General features: G+C 44.5%; 1 protein-coding gene and 1 long non-coding RNA gene across 4 annotated transcripts; both read right to left on the reverse strand.

Moving 5' to 3' along the window:
• Positions 1–5,307: 5,307 nt before the first annotated feature.
• On the reverse strand, positions 5,308–9,515 carry LOC136493982 (uncharacterized protein At1g65710-like). Of its 2 annotated transcripts, XM_066490113.1 has the most exons (3): positions 9,391–9,515; positions 6,382–7,384; positions 5,308–6,293 (listed from the first exon to the last, which is right to left on the reverse strand). In XM_066490113.1, the coding sequence occupies exons 1-3, from the start codon at positions 9,438–9,440 to the stop codon at positions 5,394–5,396; spliced, it is 1,953 nt and encodes a 650-aa protein (XP_066346210.1). In that variant the 5' UTR covers positions 9,441–9,515; the 3' UTR covers positions 5,308–5,393. The 2 variants fall into 2 exon arrangements, with proteins under 2 accessions (XP_066346210.1, XP_066346211.1); XM_066490114.1 differs by lacking the exon at positions 9,391–9,515 and having other exon boundaries at positions 6,382–7,505.
• Positions 9,516–9,761: 246 nt separating this feature from the next.
• On the reverse strand, positions 9,762–11,481 carry LOC136493983 (uncharacterized). Of its 2 annotated transcripts, XR_010768462.1 has the most exons (5): positions 11,353–11,481; positions 11,167–11,261; positions 10,648–10,716; positions 9,972–10,054; positions 9,762–9,879 (listed from the first exon to the last, which is right to left on the reverse strand). It is a non-coding gene; the product is annotated as an uncharacterized lncRNA (long non-coding RNA). The 2 variants fall into 2 exon arrangements; XR_010768461.1 differs by having other exon boundaries at positions 9,762–10,054.
• Between the last annotated feature and the right edge of the window lie 7,290 nt (positions 11,482–18,771).

The raw sequence follows: 18,771 nt of genomic DNA on the forward strand, positions 1-18,771 counted from the left end.
TTTTTTCTGTCTTTCATAATACGGTTAACCACCATGTTAACTAATCGATTACGAAAAATTTGATCGGATTGAAACAAATATTTTTTAAGCGAACTTATTTATTTGGCTTTTTGGCCCCATATTGTAGGATCGGCGGCGACGCGACCATGGACCCCGGCTTCCTCGACCCCTCGCATAAGACGCCGGCCACCGGCGTCGAGATACCCTGAGACTGTCGGTTTCCGAACTAGTTGCTACTTAATCTTGCATGCAGTGATGCCGCGACGCATTGAAACGAATATGAAGCAAATAAATGAAGTCCGTGCGCAAGTTGATAAGCTGCCACATAATATTTTCATTGGTTTGACATAAGTTCGACATAACATAACCAACTAAGCCTGCAAGTTTCAAACGCCAATAATAGTTTGACCTAATAAACTAAGACCTAGGAGTGTAAGGATCCCTCGGATGCCTCTGTCTCTTCAGATTTGTTGGCAACACATTGGGAGTGTAGCCAATGTCGGTGTGGTCGCGTCGCCGGTGCGTACGGCTCGTACCCTATAAGTATATGATATGCACGATTACTTAGAATTCTTTATGATCATTAGTTCAAGTAGCCTATGTATTTAAAGAAACTACCTTTGTTAGTACCTGTGAGGCTCCTTGGGTACCAAGCAGGGCACCACCTAGCTGAGACATGCCGATCTCGTCCTACGGTCAATCGTCCCACTAGTCGTGCTGTCTGCGGAAGCCCAGGGGGTCGTCGTCATCGTCGTCCTCGGTTGCAGGGTCCTTCCCAGTGCTATGATGTGGTGGTGTACGCACCGCAGAAGTGGCACCTATCATCGGCTGAGAAGAGCCGACTGGTGTCCTCAAAGAGGCTGAAGATGTGCCACCCGACCGTGCCGGGAGTGGCGGTTCCTCATAAGGAGTGTCCATACAGCTCAGCTTCTGAGCTAGCTTCCTGCAACTCTTATTCACCTTCTACATAAATAGATGTTAAAGTTAGTGCATTTCTCAAATGCATAAACACTAAAGAAATATTTTCAAAACTGACTAGTTTATGTTTACCTCCACAAAAGCCGTGAGAACGCATGTCCCTGCCCTCTAGACTCGTGAAGCCAGAACGCTGCTTCGTTGGACATCCTTGACAATTGTGTCGCCTGGGTACAGAAATGCGATTGGACAGTTTTAGTACATATATTTAATACCAAAAGGATAACAAATTATACTATTCAAGTATCTTACCGCGTATCTTTGAAGCGGGGCTCTCTGTAGCTGTGTGTCCTCCCTAGTGGTAACGTCATACACATCTTCGATGACATCTTCCTCCGAGTCCTCGTCAATCGCCTCCTCAGTGTACGGGGGCTTGATATGTGTCCTCGTAGACATGTGAAGCCACCGTATGTACTCGTCGAAGGTGTGATGGTCGTGTGGAGGACCCGCATGGACCAACTGCCGTTCCTTAGTCTCCCACAAGTGGATGTGCGCGTTGTGTGTCACGCGCCAATCCTTGGTCTTGTACCTCTTCCTGCGGTCATACCTACAACAAAACGATGTTAGTTGTACCACACACACCTCTGAATTATAGCTTTGTTATTAATTGATAACGCACCCATGTAATCCTTTGTTGGTAAAGTAAAGCGGTGGTGGGTAGCCTATCATTCTTCCAAACTGTCTGCAGACCCTGATGGGCAAGTGAATCTCGACCACGTGGAAGAAAATAAGAGGGACGTTGCAGCGATACTTCTCTAACTCGTCTCTAGTGACAGGACTAAGATAGTACTAGAGCTCTAGAGCATCCCAATGATACCAATGCACCTGAATATTTCGTAATTGAGTTAGGTTGTGATATAGTGTACATCGAACAAGACACATGTATGATAGTAAAGAGAGCGTAACCTAGTGCTATGTCAGGACGTCGAGATCGTCCGTGTACTCCCTATATTTGCGCCTCGCATTCCCTCTAACTAACTCTGATTCTGTCTAGATAAACAGAGTTGTAGGGAGTGTATCATGTCCGTTCCATTGCTGCATTGAACACGATAATGAATTAGCCATTAATAAACTCATCATATGTAACCATATCGAAGAATATAATGAACCAAAGTACTTACCGGTAAACCAGTATTAAGGGGTCTCCCAATGGGCCATCGTTCCCAACACCAAACCTAGAGTAGGTTTGAGCAACCCCCAAGGTTCGCATACCCTGAGGTGCGATGGCAGACAACGCATAGCTGTCGATACGTCCATGCCAGGACTGCGCTGCCCTAGCTATACGTCGCTATGTTCTTCCACGACTGGCGTAGTATGTCAAGGAAGATCCAGCTGATGGTGTTGCCCGAGGCGTCTAGGAAGAGGAAAGCACCAAGAAAGTGCCAGAGCCACACTCGAGCGAACCTATCGATCAGAGCCTCCTCAGTCTGTGGGTCCAAGTAATCAAAACGCTCTATGATCTAGGACAACAAAACACCAAAACTTTTCCTAAAATTGACCAAAGAAAATGAGACCCGATGGCTGCAGAAAAGCAATGCAAATATTAAATAGGCTTGAATTTCTCACTTATTTTTCTTGGAAGCCTCGTCGTCCGGTGGAAGAAAGCCAGTAAATTGAGCCACCAGCTCCCTCTAGTGATCTTTGTCAACTATCTCTGTCACTGAAAGTCCCCCCAACTGAAGGCAAAAAAATAGCCTTCACGTCCTGCATGGTCAATGTCATCTTGTCACAAGGTAGGTGGAACATATGGGTCTCAGGCCTCCACCTGTTATAAGAATAGAACAACTATTAGTTGCATCAAATTTGTTACAAGAAAGTTTACGTACAAAGAATGCACTCGCACACGTTTACAGCTGCAGTAAGTAGTACTGGGTCAAGGGGCGGAAGACCGTGGTTGACAACACGGACAAGCTCGAGGAAGCCGGCACGCCATATGTACGGCACGTAACGCTCGTCCCACTGGTGCGCCCTGGTGTGTGTGCGGGGCCTCAAAGTAGGCAAGGCCACCTCTGAATCGTTGTCACTCAAGATGTGTGCTCGGTGCTGGTCATCGTACTCCACCTCAAGAATGGGGTACAACAGGTGCTGCGTGGGAGGGGCTATCCTGTTACAAATTGATAAACAAAGCGTTAGAGTATTCAAATTAATAAAATTCAAATTAACATTATGTAGCATTGCAAAATTTAAACTACTTGTTATGCAATACGAACACAATATAAAAGCACATGCATATATTCAAAGTAACATTAACAGACATATCACGTACTAGTAACATAAACAACTTCACTAGGAATATAAGCATTTGACGAAACTTCATGAAGTCATCAAAATCGACGTATCACGCATTAGTAAGTACTGACATTTGTAAACTAGTATCTATACCCAAAATCCCAAACTAAATAACTAACTATAAACTAAATAATAAATATCTAATCAATCCCTAAACCTAAAATCCTAACTATACTAGAACACACAACCTCAAACCTAAAAACTACCTATGTAAATCATAAATAAATTCACTAACCTAACTATCCTAAATCACTAACTATCATAAATCAATAACAATCATAAAACCCTAACTATCCTAAATTACTGACTATCCTAAATCACTAATTATCCTAAATCAATAATAATCAAAATAACATGAAATCGAGAGGGAGGTACCTTAGGAGCGGGGGGCCTTGACGTGCCGGTGTTCGTGGCGCGGCCGGCGCGGGCGCTGTTTGGGGAGTGGGTGGGTGCGGCATGGGCGGGCTGGCGGTGGGCGCTGGCGGCGGGCGCGTGCGGCTGACGGGCGGGCGGGCAGGCGTGCGTGCGGGCGGGCGGGCTCGCTCGTGATATTTATTTGGCCCTGCCGCGCCATGCGCCGTGGCGTGGCACTACCGTGCTAAGATCGGTGGCGCGACAGAGCCCTGCCACGTCAACGATCGCGATTCCGGTCGCCGCCACCATGCATGACGCGACACAGGCATTTGGCCGCACCAGGGCAATAGGTGCGGCTAAAAGTGTTAGTTTTTAAAAAAAATTTACAGTGTTAGATTTAAATTTAGTTTTCAAAAAGTGTTAAAATTAAAAAAAATCACGTGGGTGAGACTGATGGGCCTTCGAGAAGGAGAGCAGTGCGGCCCGAGGCAGAGGAACGAAGTGCTCAACCGAGCTGGTTCAGGAGCATTCGCGTGTCAGGGTTTCGCGGCTTATCGGGTAAGACACCCGCTACAGCCCCGATCCAACGGTTGATATTGCATCTTGGCCGGATAGGACGGGCAGTGGGCTAACGGGCGACGTGGCCCTATCCATTAGCCCGTTTTTAATTGCAGGATTCCTATATAGAGATGGGCTGTAATGTTAAGCCCACGACAAAAAAAAAACTTTAGAAGGAGCTTGAAAAGAAGAGAGTCCTGGGCCATAAATATTTGAATTTTTATGAATTTAATTAATTAAAATAAAAATGACTGACTTTAAACTAATTAATTTATTTATGGATAAAGGGAGTAAAACAAGAGGTAAGAAAAATCGCAATACAAATTAGCAAGAGCTTGGAAACAAGAGAGTTCGGTTATTAAAAATGTAAGAAAAGAGCTAGGTTGTTAAACAAGTTAGAAAAGAGCTCGGTCAAAAAAAGTGTATGAAAAAATATGAGGTAAGAAATGAGTTTGATCTTAAAAAAGAGCTTCAGAAAAATATGAGTTCAGTCGTTTGAAAATGAGGTAAAATGCAATGCAGAAATAAAATTTGAAAAAAAATATGAGAGTCCAGTAATTTGAAAATAAGGTAAAATGCAATGTAAAAATAAATTTAGTCATTTCAATATAAGGTAAAATGCAATGTAAAAATAAATTTTATAAAAAATTGCTTTCAGAGTTGAACTCAAGACCTCCCGCTTACTAAACGGGTGCTCTAACCAACTGAGCTGTGAAAGCAACTTGATAAAAATTGACAGGTTACCTCTCACTTACTGAGCTGGGTGTTTGTGGGAGCTCTAACCGACTTACCGACTGAACTATGAAAGCAACTTGCTAAAAATTGACAAGTTACCTCTCACTTACTAAACTGGTGCTAAGCAACTTAGTTTATATGAACTTGGGAAATCAGGATACAAGTATATTGATAATTTGATAGTGACAGAGACAAATCCAATTACAAAACAAAAATTTTCACACCCATAAAGAAAAGTAGAACATAAGCAGGTGAACGAAACCATCAGCCGAACGCTACGGATTAACAGGTGAACGAAAGAGTATACATTGCCAATGTCACTCCTGATTACATCTGAACAATGTATATCATCAAACTAAGCAAAGAATTCAAATGCTTAAACACTAGTCTGAACACAGCAACCTATCTTGCCATTACAACTTGAGAACCAGGAACTACCATGACCAACTAGAGCATGGCACCTAAAACCTCCAGTTGCATCCTTAAGCGATGGACGAAGTCGCCGAGGCACCGCGAACATCGGACTGGCCGATGATAGCACTGCTGCTGCCGCTGAGGCGGTGAGCACCGCGCACGCGCTGGACCTGAACATTGCTAGTAGAACCACGGTGGCTGGGCTCCTGGGAGGACGACGGTTTCTGCTTGCTCTGCCATGACTGCTCCACCTCGTCACCGTTGTACGACTGCGAGGCCGTCCTGGTACGGTCTGTGGAGTCGACGGAATTGGGCTCCCACGAGCACGTCCAGGCGTTGCCGGCAAAGCTGTTGCTCCCCGCTGACTCCTGCGGCTCGGTCTCCCCGCGGATGTCACGCACGGAGACGTACTTGTGCATGCTCGGCTCCATGAGGTCGTCCTTCACGCTGACCTCCGACTCCACCACGAGGGTGGTGCCCGCACCCTTGCCGCCGTACCTCCCGTTGACGGATTCCTTGTCGTTGACCGACCTCTCCAGCTCGAAGCTCTTGTTCTCGGACGACGAGGAGTTGAGGTCGGCGACCGCTTCAAGGATCGAGCAGGCCTTCGACACGCACGCCGGGAGCGCGAAGGTCGGCGCTTCAGTGGCAGTGGCAGCGCTGGTGCTCTGCTGGTGGTAGTTTTGGATGTCCTCCAGTAGCAGGGATGCGTAGGTGTTGCCGTTGTGCTCGAAGTCGCGTGAGGACCGCCTCGACGACCGGCTCCCCGGCCTCGGATTGGTGACGTTCTCGGCCACAATGCTCACCGAGTGGGTCGCGTTCATCCTTGCTGGCGCTGATTTGGTGTCCGAAGCCACGGCCTCCTCCACAATCTCCTCCTTCGCAGTTTGGTAGCTGGGGATCTGATCCTTTGCCCGCTCCGCGGTCTTCTGTGGCAATGCAATTGCAACGGCACCATCAGCGGATTTCTGCAAGTCATTTGGAAGATTCAGCAAATTTGGTGGGGAAACTGAGGGCGGCAATGGAGGAAAATTCTTAACTTTCGTGGATCCATACCTTTAGAGGCTTGCCATTGTGATGGTGGTTGTTGCCGAGCGCATTCTCGTCGAGTTCCACCATGGGGTTGCGACGGAATGGCGACTGCTCGGCCTTCCTCGAGGAGCTGCGGCTCAGCGATGGCCCTTGCGTCGACTGCGCCCCGGCATTCTCGTTCCCCGAGGCCGCTGCCCTCGCGGGCGAGTTCGACCTTGGCGATGGGTACCTCTTGCCAGACGACGCAGCCTTCACGGGCGACGGCGGGCGCCCCTTCTCCCTGGCCGGGACCGACACCATCTTGCCCGGCTGCTGCCTCGCGCCTCGCTCGCCGGTCCCGGAGCTCCCCGCGGCGGGGACGACGTCCGCCCGCCGCCCCGGCGACCGGCTAATCCTCCGGCTCCGGCTCCCGCTCCCGCCGCCAGTGCGGCCATCGTGGCTCGACGAGCGCTTCCGCTCCGGCGTCCTCCGGCGCGGGGAGGACCTGGCCACCACGGCCCCCTCCCTGCCCCAATCGCACTCGTCGACATCGCCGCCGCCGCCCCTTCTCTCGTGGTCGAAGTCGTAGCTCCGCTTGGATCCGGCGTACCTCCGGTGCTCGCCCGACGGCGCCTTCCCCGACGCGGACGAGCTCCGGCTGAGGCGGCCGCACTGGATCAGGATCGCGTCCACCTCCTCCTTGGTGCAGCTCGACGTCCGCACCGGCGCCCGGCCCACGGCGACGGGCCTCGGCTCCTCCTCCGGCGCCGCCCTCTTCGCCTCCGCCTCCTCACGCCCGCCCTTCGAGGCGGCCGCGACCTCGGCGGCCGCAGCCGCCGCCGCGGCCTTGACAACGAACACCGTCCTCTTGTCGGCTGTCGGCTCCTCCGGCCTGGCTACAGCCTTCTTGGGCGGCACCGGCGCCTTTGCCTGAGGCGCCTTCTTCGCATCGGCGACAAACACTGTGTCCATGCCGGATTTCCGGCCGCCGCTCTTCTTGGAGTCACTCGACGGCTCCCCGTCTCGGCGCTTCGCTTGCTGCTTCTTGCTGAAACAGAGCCCCATGGGATTCAAACGGGGTGAATGGGAACTTGGAATGCGGTGGGGAGGGAGAGGGAGGTCACCGGCTCAACGGCGAACCGATGCGGTGGTGGTGTTTGAGGGGTAGAGCTTTGGGAGGCGTGGATTGGAGTTTTGCGTTTCGTGGTGCACACAGGATGACATGAGATGCAGCATGGTGCGGCGGCGAGGAGCCAGAGGGAATTCAAATTTTCTGCCGTTTTCGTCGGGGTCTGCGCCCACAGCGGCCGCCGCACGATGCGCACGCAGCACAGGAGAAAGCCGTTGAGCTCAGCAGACGGCGGCCCCGGACGGGGAGTGAGGAACTCTGCTGTCTAGAGTACTAGTGCCACCTGTACGCTTTTTTGAGTTCTGTCTGATGCAAATGTCTTTTTTTTTTTTAAATGTAAAACCTTGTTGTGTTGTGCCTTATTGGATATTTACATGTCCAAAATTCTTTCTAGGAGTAGACTTTACTCGATATTAACAAAATACTAGTATATTGTCTATACTAACGCTACGATGACATTTAAAAAAATAAATCATAAAACCATATCATATAAATATAATTTAGCACCTTGTTTTTGGAAAAGCCAGAGCAATTAGTGTATGAACTACTTGCCATTGCCATAAACCCATAATTTGGAATCCCATAAACCGTAATATTTCCAATCACATGATTCCAGGTTGCTATCATAGGATCTAGAAATATCAAAACAATAAACATCACAGCAAAAGTGCAAAACAGAGTACATGTTGATAGGCACAAAGAAGAGCTACAATCCTACAAGCACAAAGAGAAGCATCATCCATCAAATCATTCCAGTTGTTCGCTGGTCTGAACCAGACCAGCCAGCCGGCTGATTTCACTCTCAAGTTACTGTTTATCAAACAAGTCGAACAATGTTTTTCTCTCACAACAAACCAGCTGGAACAGTGTTTTTCAGCCAAGTTTCAAACCAGCGAACGGAGCGAAAGAAGGTTCAGACAGATTACTCTTCCAATATCTTCGGCTAAAGTAAGCCCTTGTTCAGTTCTCCAAAAGTGCACTATAAAAAAAAAAGATTTCCCGTCACATCAAACTTACGGTACATGCATGGAGTACTAAATGTAGACGAAATAAAAAACTAATTGCACAATTTACTTTAACTTTGCGAGACGAATCTTTTGAGCCTAATTAGTCAATATTTGGACAATAATTTACAAATACAAACGAAATGCTACAGTGAAGAATCGTGCACTATGGCTGTAAACTTTGCGGAACTAAACGCGGACCAAGATGATGAAGTGCCACCATCAGCAAAATCCACTGCTGAAAGAAGCTGCAGTAAACACCTCTTCTCATAAATTGTTGAACAGGTTGAGAGGACAGCATCTGCAGCTGTAATGGCCACCCATTCTGCTATAACTCTTCTTTGGAAGAGTTTAGCTGAGCGTCTGTTTAGTTTCAGGTAGTTGGAATTTAGGGATACGGTAGCATTTTTGTTTTTATTTGACAATTAGTGTTTAATCATGGACTAATTAGGCTCAAAATGTTTGTTTCGTAATTTTCCACCAAACTGTGCAATTAGTTTTTTTTCGTCTACATTTAATGCTTCATGCACGGGCCACAAACATTCGATGTGATAAGTACTGTAACACTTTTTGGGAATTTAAGATAGAACTAAACAAGGCGTGAGTAGAGGCTTCATCTTTTATTCTCGCTGAAAACGATGACAAATGCACAAAAGCCTCGGACAGACACATTTGAGAAAATGCCTTTCAAGGTAAGAAAGAAATACTCAAATTAGTTGAATATTATTTGCAAATTAAATCTTGATGCAATGACACTCAGTTCTTCTGCATGTTTGAGAAAAAAAAATCACAAACTAAATAAACAATTACCGCTGACCTGGAGAGTACGAATGAAGGAAAGAAGGGAGCAGGAAGGCAAAAACATTTCAAGAGCATGCAAAATATTGTTAGAAAAAAATCATACTATGCTCAAGTTATTACCTTGCGGCTGGAAAGCATGAAGCAATCATGGCAAGCAAAGACCACTGCATTTGTTTTGCTTTAATCAGGAGTGCCACCCCAGTTTTTTTTTTTTTTCACAGACTCCAGGAATGCAGAAATTTTCCATGGAATTATTGCCATCAACAGTAGCAAAAGATGAATCACTGCTTTCTGAAGGTATATTACCAGATGCTTTCCTTCGAAGTGACATCATATTTTCCAGAACAGTCAGTTTGTGAGTCCTCAATCTTGAATCCCAGATCTCTTTGGTTGTCCAGTGAACAAAACACCGACGGCAATAAATTAGTACATGGTATTCACAACAAGTTATCATCAGAAACCCTAAAATACAAAGATTAAGAAAATTACCACTTCATGCAAACACTCATGCATAGGTCATGTTATCACTCAATCTATCAAGTGTGCAATTTCATCCCGGAGATCAATAAGCATCTGTTTGAGGTCACCTGCTCGTGAACCCAGCTCAACCTTGACACATGAGTACATACATACATAAATAAAATCAAAATAAAGTTTGAGAAGTGGCCGCTGAAATTGATTCCAGAACGTAGTTTTTATACCAATGCTTGTTTACTTAGACGAAGCTGCTCCAGCACATCAGCTGTCAATCGATTTGGTAGAACTCTTCTAGCAATGTAGCCACCTGAGATGCAAGTGGAAAGCAATATTTGTCATCGAAGTTTTAAGTGCTTGCGTAATATATGATTCAACACAAATGCAAAGACCTATGCGGCTCATAAACTTCATTTCACAATGAAATGAAAGCAAAAAACTACTAATTGCAGTAGTGAAGTACTAAGTCCACCATACCTAGAGGGGCACATTGAAAATGAAGAATCAACTTGGTAGGGCTCTTCCTACTTGTATCTCAAAGGAGCAGAGTCAAAAGCTGACGACAAATTAGTGGATTAACTTTCTGAAAGTGCTGCAATGATATTTGGGCTGTGAATTTGCAGTTGGGCTTCTGGAAGGCATATAGGAGATGGAAATAACTGGAAGCATTGTTGTTTGAATTCCTCTGTGTGCACTATAATGAAAGTTGACTAAATTGAAATCCCAAGAAAATACGGGATGTGAGTAACAGCTTAAAGGTCTGAAGCCAATGATTGAGAAGCATGTAAGTGACAATGCTTAAATGGAGTATGCAATAAAACACACACCATCGTGTACAGTTTTTTCTACAAGAAGAGCAAGAGTTATATGTAATATAAAAAGTTTAAGGACGCCGAGACTCACATGAGGCTCAATTTCCATTAGTCTCTGCTCCAATCTTTGTATTCTAGAAATAAGTGCAGCTTCAACAACCTGAACACAGGGAAATCATGATGAAAGATCAGTTCATATTTCCAACTGACACTTTAAATTTACATGAAAATGCAACATTTTCTTAAAAGCATATTGCCCGTGCTAATGCTATGATGGCGTCAAAAAATAAATCATAAAACTAAAATAAATCATGCTTAGAAAAAATAAATCATAAAACTAAAATAAGTCATGCAATCGGCGGGGAAGGCCTCGACGATGGCTGATTTCTCCTAAATTTTGGTGACTCCTCCATGACTGCAAAGATGACAAGAGAAACCTCATAATGCCCAAAGTTCATATAGATAAGCTGCTCCACTATGTATATAGCCAGAATAAGCCAACAAAAATCTCCAACCTTCTATGATTTTTTATTATTTTTCTAAAATTAAAAGTACTCAATGTACTCAGTAGCTAGAATAGAAAAGCTGTAGAAATAATGTTGCTTCATACCTTATCTTGATCATACATTCTGATATCTTTGATGATAAACATTAGACCAAATCATGAAAGAATGGTCGTCTGAAGCCAATATTATCTCGTGCGGTCTGATGAGCATCAAAAGAATGATCGTCTGAACAGTTTATATACTTTAAAAAGATGGATACTTATTGAGTCAATAAAAACATGTTTACCAACCATAAGATCATCATAGAGTCCTGCAATTCGATTAGCAACTGCAAGAACTGAAGTCCTCGAATTGAGTCCTGTTGGAATGCCAGCTTTGACAATAGATATTGTCTGATGCTCCATGGCCTCATGAATTGCAACTCTGGAATAGTAGCATAAGAAAACGGGGACTGTGTTAATGTGGTTTCGAGAGCAGACCAAAAAAGGAGATGTAATATGTTTATTCTAGTTTCACCAAACATATAAATTGATTGATGCCTACCTGTCTTCAGGTCTCATCTTATCAAATTCATCGATACAAACTATTTTTATTTCTCCCAAACAAAGAACAAAGGTCACTAACAAATCAAATTCCACTACAGCTCGACAATTTGGCACAGCTAACGCCGTTGCTACCTCTATCCGATGAAATAGGTATCTCTTACCACCACAGTATAGCCTAAAATATTTTGCTGATCCAAACTTTTCGAGATGTAAAAAAACACGCCTTTAAGGTAAACCAAGACGGATGGGCAAACCCTAACCTCCGAATCGATCCCATTGATAGGAAGCAGGGTTCCTGGTGACCGGCCGTGTGAAACCTGAGGCCGCTGAGGACAGCAACCGGGGCAGGGGTCGCCACTACGGCTGCGACGCCTGAGGCCTCCCATGGATCCGGAACGCGAGCGCGAGAAGCCTTCTCCTTGCCATGGCAGCCCGAGCCGGCGGCCCTGAGCACGCGGCCGGTGATGGCCTCAGCTCGCCGTGGCCCCGTGCCCGCGGCTGGGGCGTGCCCTCGGCTGGCACCCCCGCACGGTTGCCCCGCTTCCCGGCTCCGTATGCGAGTGAGAGAGAGGGAAGGAATCGGAGGAGTCGCCGTCATGGCTGGAAGACAGGGCGAGGAAGCAGTGGATTGTGTTTCAAAAAAAATTCGGAAAAAAAACTCCCTCACGGGATCGAACCGCCGCCGCTGGGCGTGGGCGTGGGCGATGGAGGGCATACACACATGAGCCGTCGGATTTGGATGAGTAATGAGAGAGAATGGGTAAGAGATAATATGGTGCATCCGTTTTGATGGTGTTACATTTTCTTTGTGCATTCATGGGTGTAGATGTAGTATAGGTCATGACTATGGAGTAGGCATTTGTTGTGTAGCTGTAGATTTATTTTAGCTAGTGTATTATAGAGGGGTAGATACTCATGCCCAATTTTCATTATCATACCCAATTTTCACCTTAAAACCGTTATATAGTGTCGCACATCTGTCTATTTTGCTCTAACTTATCTTTATGGATACCTCTAACATGAGCAGGGCCCTGGTGCCAGAGAAGTGTAATGCCCTTTCGGACGAGTATAAAACATTGTATTTTTTTTTCTTTCTTATAGGTTTTTGTAGAGCAAATGTGAACCAATGAAATAGTACTGTATCAATCTCAGCCGTACTATATTGAGCAAAAATTGTAGGAGAAAACAAAAGGAACACTACTTTGCAATGACCTCCAACCAAACACAAATTCTTCCAACATGGCTAGTCAGACAGAAATCATCGACCTTCCAAGTAAACAAACCCTACAATCGGAAGCGCCCTAGCAAATAGCCATACAGGAGAGGGGCTTTGGCATTGTTTTATACTCCCCAACTTTAAATTGTACGTAAGACTGTTGCAGGGCTAGCAGAGCATCGACATTCTTTTCTCCGAATGGGAAGGGCATCCGGCATCCCAGAGGGACTGCAGTCCCCGTTTCATCATTGACGATGACGAGTTCACATGTTTCTGGGCAACGGCGAGTCTTTCGCCCTTGAGCCTTGATTCGTTGACGCAGCCCTTCCTCAGAGGCAGAGGGAAGCCAGGACCATGGCACTCTTTCAGTATTGGATATTGAGGCCAATCCGTCACCATTCATTCGTCGACTTTCCCTTTGTACAGTACTATATCCGTCCGTAAAAGAATGTAATTATAGGATGCGTGTCGGTCAAAAAATTTAAGTTTAATTAAATTTATAACATATTATTAGCATTTATGTCTTCAAATAAATTTATTATAAAAATATATTTTCTCCGTCCCAAATTATAAGACGTTTGACTTTTTTTTGACACCATGATCACTCGTCTTATTCAAAAATTTGTGTAAAATATTATTTCTTTTGTCATGGTTTGCTTTATTAATAAAAGTTCTTCAAGAATGACTTAAATTTGACTATGTTTGCACAAAATTTTTGAACAAGACAAGTAGTCAAATTTGGGGTCAAAAAAGTCTGAAAGCATCTAGGCCCCTAGTTGGGTTTCGGTGATTAATGACAATACGTGATTACTATGACTAACGTGTGTTTTGCAGAGGCAATTAAGTTATGTCATGGTAATAGAGATCGATTGGGCTATCATGGTGATCATGCCCCTACGATGGAAATCGTTTCGGTTTTTAAAGGATGAACGACGAGGTTAAGGATGGACAGTTCTAAGTGTCGATTGGGGTTGAAGAGACACTTAGAGTAGTTGAGGATTTTGTTTTTTTTCTTTGGCCATACTATTAAGGAGGGCATGGACGGATAGCTTGACCTAGGTGAGTCTAGTGGATTAGGTGTGGTGCACATTTGCTAAACCTAGCACTAGGTAGCTCCTAAAAGGCCCTTAGATCAATTGGAGCAAACTTTATTCACGTATGATCGAAAGTTGGAAGTGAATGAAAGGTCAAATGCTGACCGGACGCTGACTTCGGTGTGACCGGACGCTGGCGCAGAGTCCGGTCAGTTTATTTGATCAAAGTGAAGTCGTCTGGAAATGACCGATCGCTGAGAGGTCAAGTGACCGGACGCTGAGGGCCAGCGTCCGGTCGACTCTAGTAAGGTTCTAGAGAGGGAAAATCAAGATCGGACGCGTCCGGTCAGTGCTGACCGGACGCTGGCCAGCGTCCGGTCACACTTTAAACACTAGAGTTCGGGGTGAACTGACCGGCGCGTCTGGTCAACATGACCGGAGCGTCCGGTCACCCCGCAGAGGCACATAACGGTTTGTTTTTCAGCCCATGTTATAAATACTTCCTCCATTCGTGTATGGGGGACTTTTGCTCATTCCAACAGCTGAGAAACACCTTTGAGAGTGCCAAGAAGAGCAAGATCCTAGTGAGGTGATTGAGATTTAAGAATCCCAAAGAGAGCCCTCATTAGTGAGATCAAGAGTAGCAAAGTGTGCATCCACCCTTCTCATTAGGCTTGTTGTGGTCAAGTGAGAGTTCGTGCTTGTTACTCTTGGTGATTGCCATCACCTAGACGGCTTGGTGGTGATTGGGAGATTGGTGATCATCCGGCGGAGCTTATGGATGACCCAACTCAAGTTGCGAGCGGTTGTGGGTGATTCACCGCGATGGAGTGTCAAAGAATCAACCCGTAGAGAGCACTTGATACTTGCGCGGATCAAGGGGGAGCTACACCCTTGCGCGGGTGCTCCAACGAGGACTAGTGGGGAGTGGCGACTCTCCGATACATCGACAAAACATCGCCGCGTTCCTCCTTCTCTTTTTACTTTGAGCAATTCAATTCTTGTCATTTATATTCCTAGAATTGCCATGCTAGAGTAGGATTGGAACTTAGGGTGCTAAACTTTTGTGCGTTAGATCAATAGAAACACTTTCTAGGCACAAGGGGTTAATTGGGCTAACCGTAGAGTTTAATTATTGCAAAGAAATTTAGAATTAGCCTAATTCACCCCCCTCTCTTGGACATCTTGATCCTTTCAATTGGTATCGAAGCCTCGTGCTCACGTATTTAGGCTTAACCGCCTAGAGAAAGATATCTCACGGGGATAGACCTCCTCCTATCTTTGAGGGGGATGATTTTCTATATTGAAAAATTCGCATAGATGTATACTTAGAAGCTCTAGATGTTGGAATACTTAGAGCCGCCTCACAAGGCTTCCCAAAACCTCGGGATGCTACTAACCTACAAGGCGATGAGGTGAATTACGAGAAATGGAATGCAAAGGCTCAAAACACCATCTTTAGAGGTCTTTGCAAAGATGTGTTCAACCGGGTAAGGAACCACAAAGACGCCCATGCACTATGGTCGGACGTTTGTGCGCTCCATGAGGGAACAAAGAGTGAGCGTGAGGAACGCTATCATCTTGTCATGAAAAAGCTTAACTCTTTTGAGATGATTCCTAAAAAATGTGCTAATGAAATGTATTCATGTTTGAATGTTCTTGTAGATGAAGTCAATGGGCTTGGACTCACTCAAATGCAACCATCTGATGTTGTAAGAAAGATCTTGAGTGTCCTCCCTATTGACAAATATGGGCATATTGTGACCGTGCTTCATCAATGTGATCTTTCCACCGCTACACCGACATAAATCTTGGGAAAGATCAATGCTCATGAGATGTGCATGCACATCACACCTCAAGATGGCTCATCCTCTAACAAGAAGAAAGAAAAAGGACTTAGCATTCAAAGCTAGTCAAGAGAAGGACAAAGCAAGGCTTGATATGAGAGCTCAAGTGATGATGAAGTTGATGATGCAAGCCTTTCTCTCATGGTGAGAAAAACCGCCAAGATGCTAAAGAAGCTCAACAAGAGTGACATCAAGTTTGATGGCAAGAAGAAGAAGTTCTTCACTAGCTCTAGAAGGAAGCCAATCTCTGAGATGGATTGCTACAATTGTGGAGAACTTAGTCATCTAGCTCACCAATGCACAAAGCCCAAGAAAGACAAGTTCAAGAACAAGAACAAGGGCAAGAAAGATGACTCAAATGATGAAGATGAGAAGAAAAAAGACAAGTCATACAAGAAGAGAGATGGCAAGAAGAAGGACTTCCACAAGAAGAAGAAGAGTGGAAAGGCATACATCGTCGATGATTGGCTCACGAACATTGATTCATCTAGTGGCTCATCCGATGATGATAGTGACAACGAGAAGGTGGCCACCATTGTTATTAACTCTTCATCATCTTCACCGCCACCATCGCCATTACCCTCTAAACACCTATGCCTTATGGCCAAGGGTGAACGCAAGGTATCAAATGATGATGAGAGTAGTGGTGATGAACATGCTAGTAATGATGATAGCGATAGTGATGATGATGAATATGAATCACCTTCTTATGATGATCTTGTTAAATTGCTAAATAAATACTCCAAGATCATTATAAAGACTAGAGCTAAGAATGACAAGCTAGAAGCTAAAAATAATTCTCTTTTAGCTAAATGTGATATAGCCGAAAAGGCTGGTGTTGAGCTTAGAGAAGCAAATGAAGTTTTGTCATCCAAACTCAAGGAGTTCAAATCTTCTAAGAAAGAGCTTAAAGATAAACATGATAAACTTGAGAGGATGCATAAAGAGCTCATCACTAGCCATAATATGCTAAAAGATGAATATACTACTCTTAAGATTAATCATGATAATCTTGTTATTGCTCAAGAATATTTATCCAATGAGCCACATGATGCTACTAACAGTGTTGTTAAGATTGATATAGCTACATCATGTGATGATTTGATCATTGAGAGCATTGAGCAAAGTTCTAGTAGCAAGGGCAAACAAGTGGTTGAGGCCGATGATTATGATGAGTTTGTCAAGCACAAGAATGACAATGAAAAGCTCAAGAAAGATCTTGAAGAGATCAAAAGTCACAACACTATTATGCTAGAAACTCTTGATCATGATGGTGAGTTGATGTTTGAGAATGAGAAGCTCAAAGAAGAAAACAGGAAGCTCAAGGAAGAGAAAAACAATGATGCTCTTAAGGAAGAGAACAAGAAGCTCAAGTTAGAGCAAGAGCATCTCAAAATTGGATTGAGCAAGTTCACTAGAGGCAAGTATCTTCAAAGTGAGCTACTAATGAACACCGTCATGAAGATGGATAGAAGTAACATTGGGTACATGACAAACAAAGAGAAAAAGGTTCAAGCTCAACAATAACAAAAGCCAAAGCCAAAGAAGTGTTTTGAGTGTGGACAAGAAGGCCACTTTGCTCATGAGTGCTAAACTCCACCACCACAACCCTTGCCTAAGCATGCTAGAACTTTTGCCTTCAATGCTCACTACATGCTTAGAAAGGATTCTAGTGAAAAGATGAAAGTCATATTCTTAGGACCTCCAAACAAGAATAGGCCTAAGAAAATTTGGGTTGTAAAGTTACTTGTTGAGAAGGTGAAGGGCCCTCAACAAGTTTGGGTTCCTAAAGCTTGATCTCTTGTGTGTAGGTGAACTACAAGACCGGTGGAAGTCATTGGGTTATTGATAGTGGTTGCACATAACATATGATCGGTGATCCTCGTATGTTCACCTCACTGGATGAAGAAGTAGATGGACAAGAAAGAATCACATTTGGAGATAATTGAAAGGGCAAGGTTAAAGGATTGGGTAAAGTGGCAATATCAAATGATCATTCTATCTCAAATGTGCTATATGTTTCTTCATTGAGCTTCAACTTGCTATTCATTGGACAATTATGTGATCTTGGCTTCCAATGCTTGTTCATCGAGAAGGAAGTTGTTGTATCTAAGAAGGATGATGATCAAGTCATATTCAAAGGATTTAGATACAACAACCTATATCTAGTGGATTTCACCTCCGAAGATACAAATTTGAAGACTTGCCTATTCACCAAAACAACACTTGGGTGGCTATGGCATAGAAGACTTGCTCATGTTGGGATGAGCTCACTCAAGAAGCTAATGAAGAATGATTTAGTGAGAGGGTTAAAGGATGTGAAGTTTGAGAAGGACAAGCTTTGTAGTGCATGCCAAGCCAGCAAGCAAGTTGCAAATACTCATCCAACCAAAGCTTTTATGTCAACCACAAGAGTGCTAGAACTCCTTCATATGGATTTATTTGGACCAACAACATACAAGAGTTTGGGAGGAAATCTTTATTGTCTTGTGATTGTTGATGACTATTCAAGATATATATGGGTATTCTTCCTTCATGACAAATCCAAAGTTGCATCTTGCTTTAAGAATTTTGCTAAGAGAGCACAAAATGAGTTTGAAGTGAAGCTCAAGAAGATTAGATGTGACAATGGGAAGGAATTTGACAACACAAACATAGAATCCTATTGTGATGAAGTTGGGATCAAGCATGAGGTCTCCGCAACATATACTCCTCAACAAAATAGTGTAGTTGAGAGAAAGAACCGGACATTGATCACTCTTGCAAGAACAATGCTAGATGAGTATAAGACCCCCGAAGCTCTATGGGCGGAAGCTATCAACACCGCATGCTATGCATCCAACCACTTATTCCTTCAAAAGTTCCTTGGCAAGACACCTTATGAGTTGCTCAATGGGAAGAAGCCGGACGTCTATTTCTTTAGGGTGTTTAGTTGTAAATGCTACATCTACAAGAAGCGGCAACATCTAGGAAAGTTTTAAAGACGTTGTGATATTGATTTTCTTATTGGTTACTCATCAAAGTCCAAAGCATATAGAGTATTTAATCATGCCACCGGCTTGGTTGA

The sequence above is a fragment of the Miscanthus floridulus genome, chromosome 11 (assembly GCF_019320115.1).
Source record: "Miscanthus floridulus cultivar M001 chromosome 11, ASM1932011v1, whole genome shotgun sequence".
NCBI lineage: Eukaryota > Viridiplantae > Streptophyta > Magnoliopsida > Poales > Poaceae > Miscanthus > Miscanthus floridulus.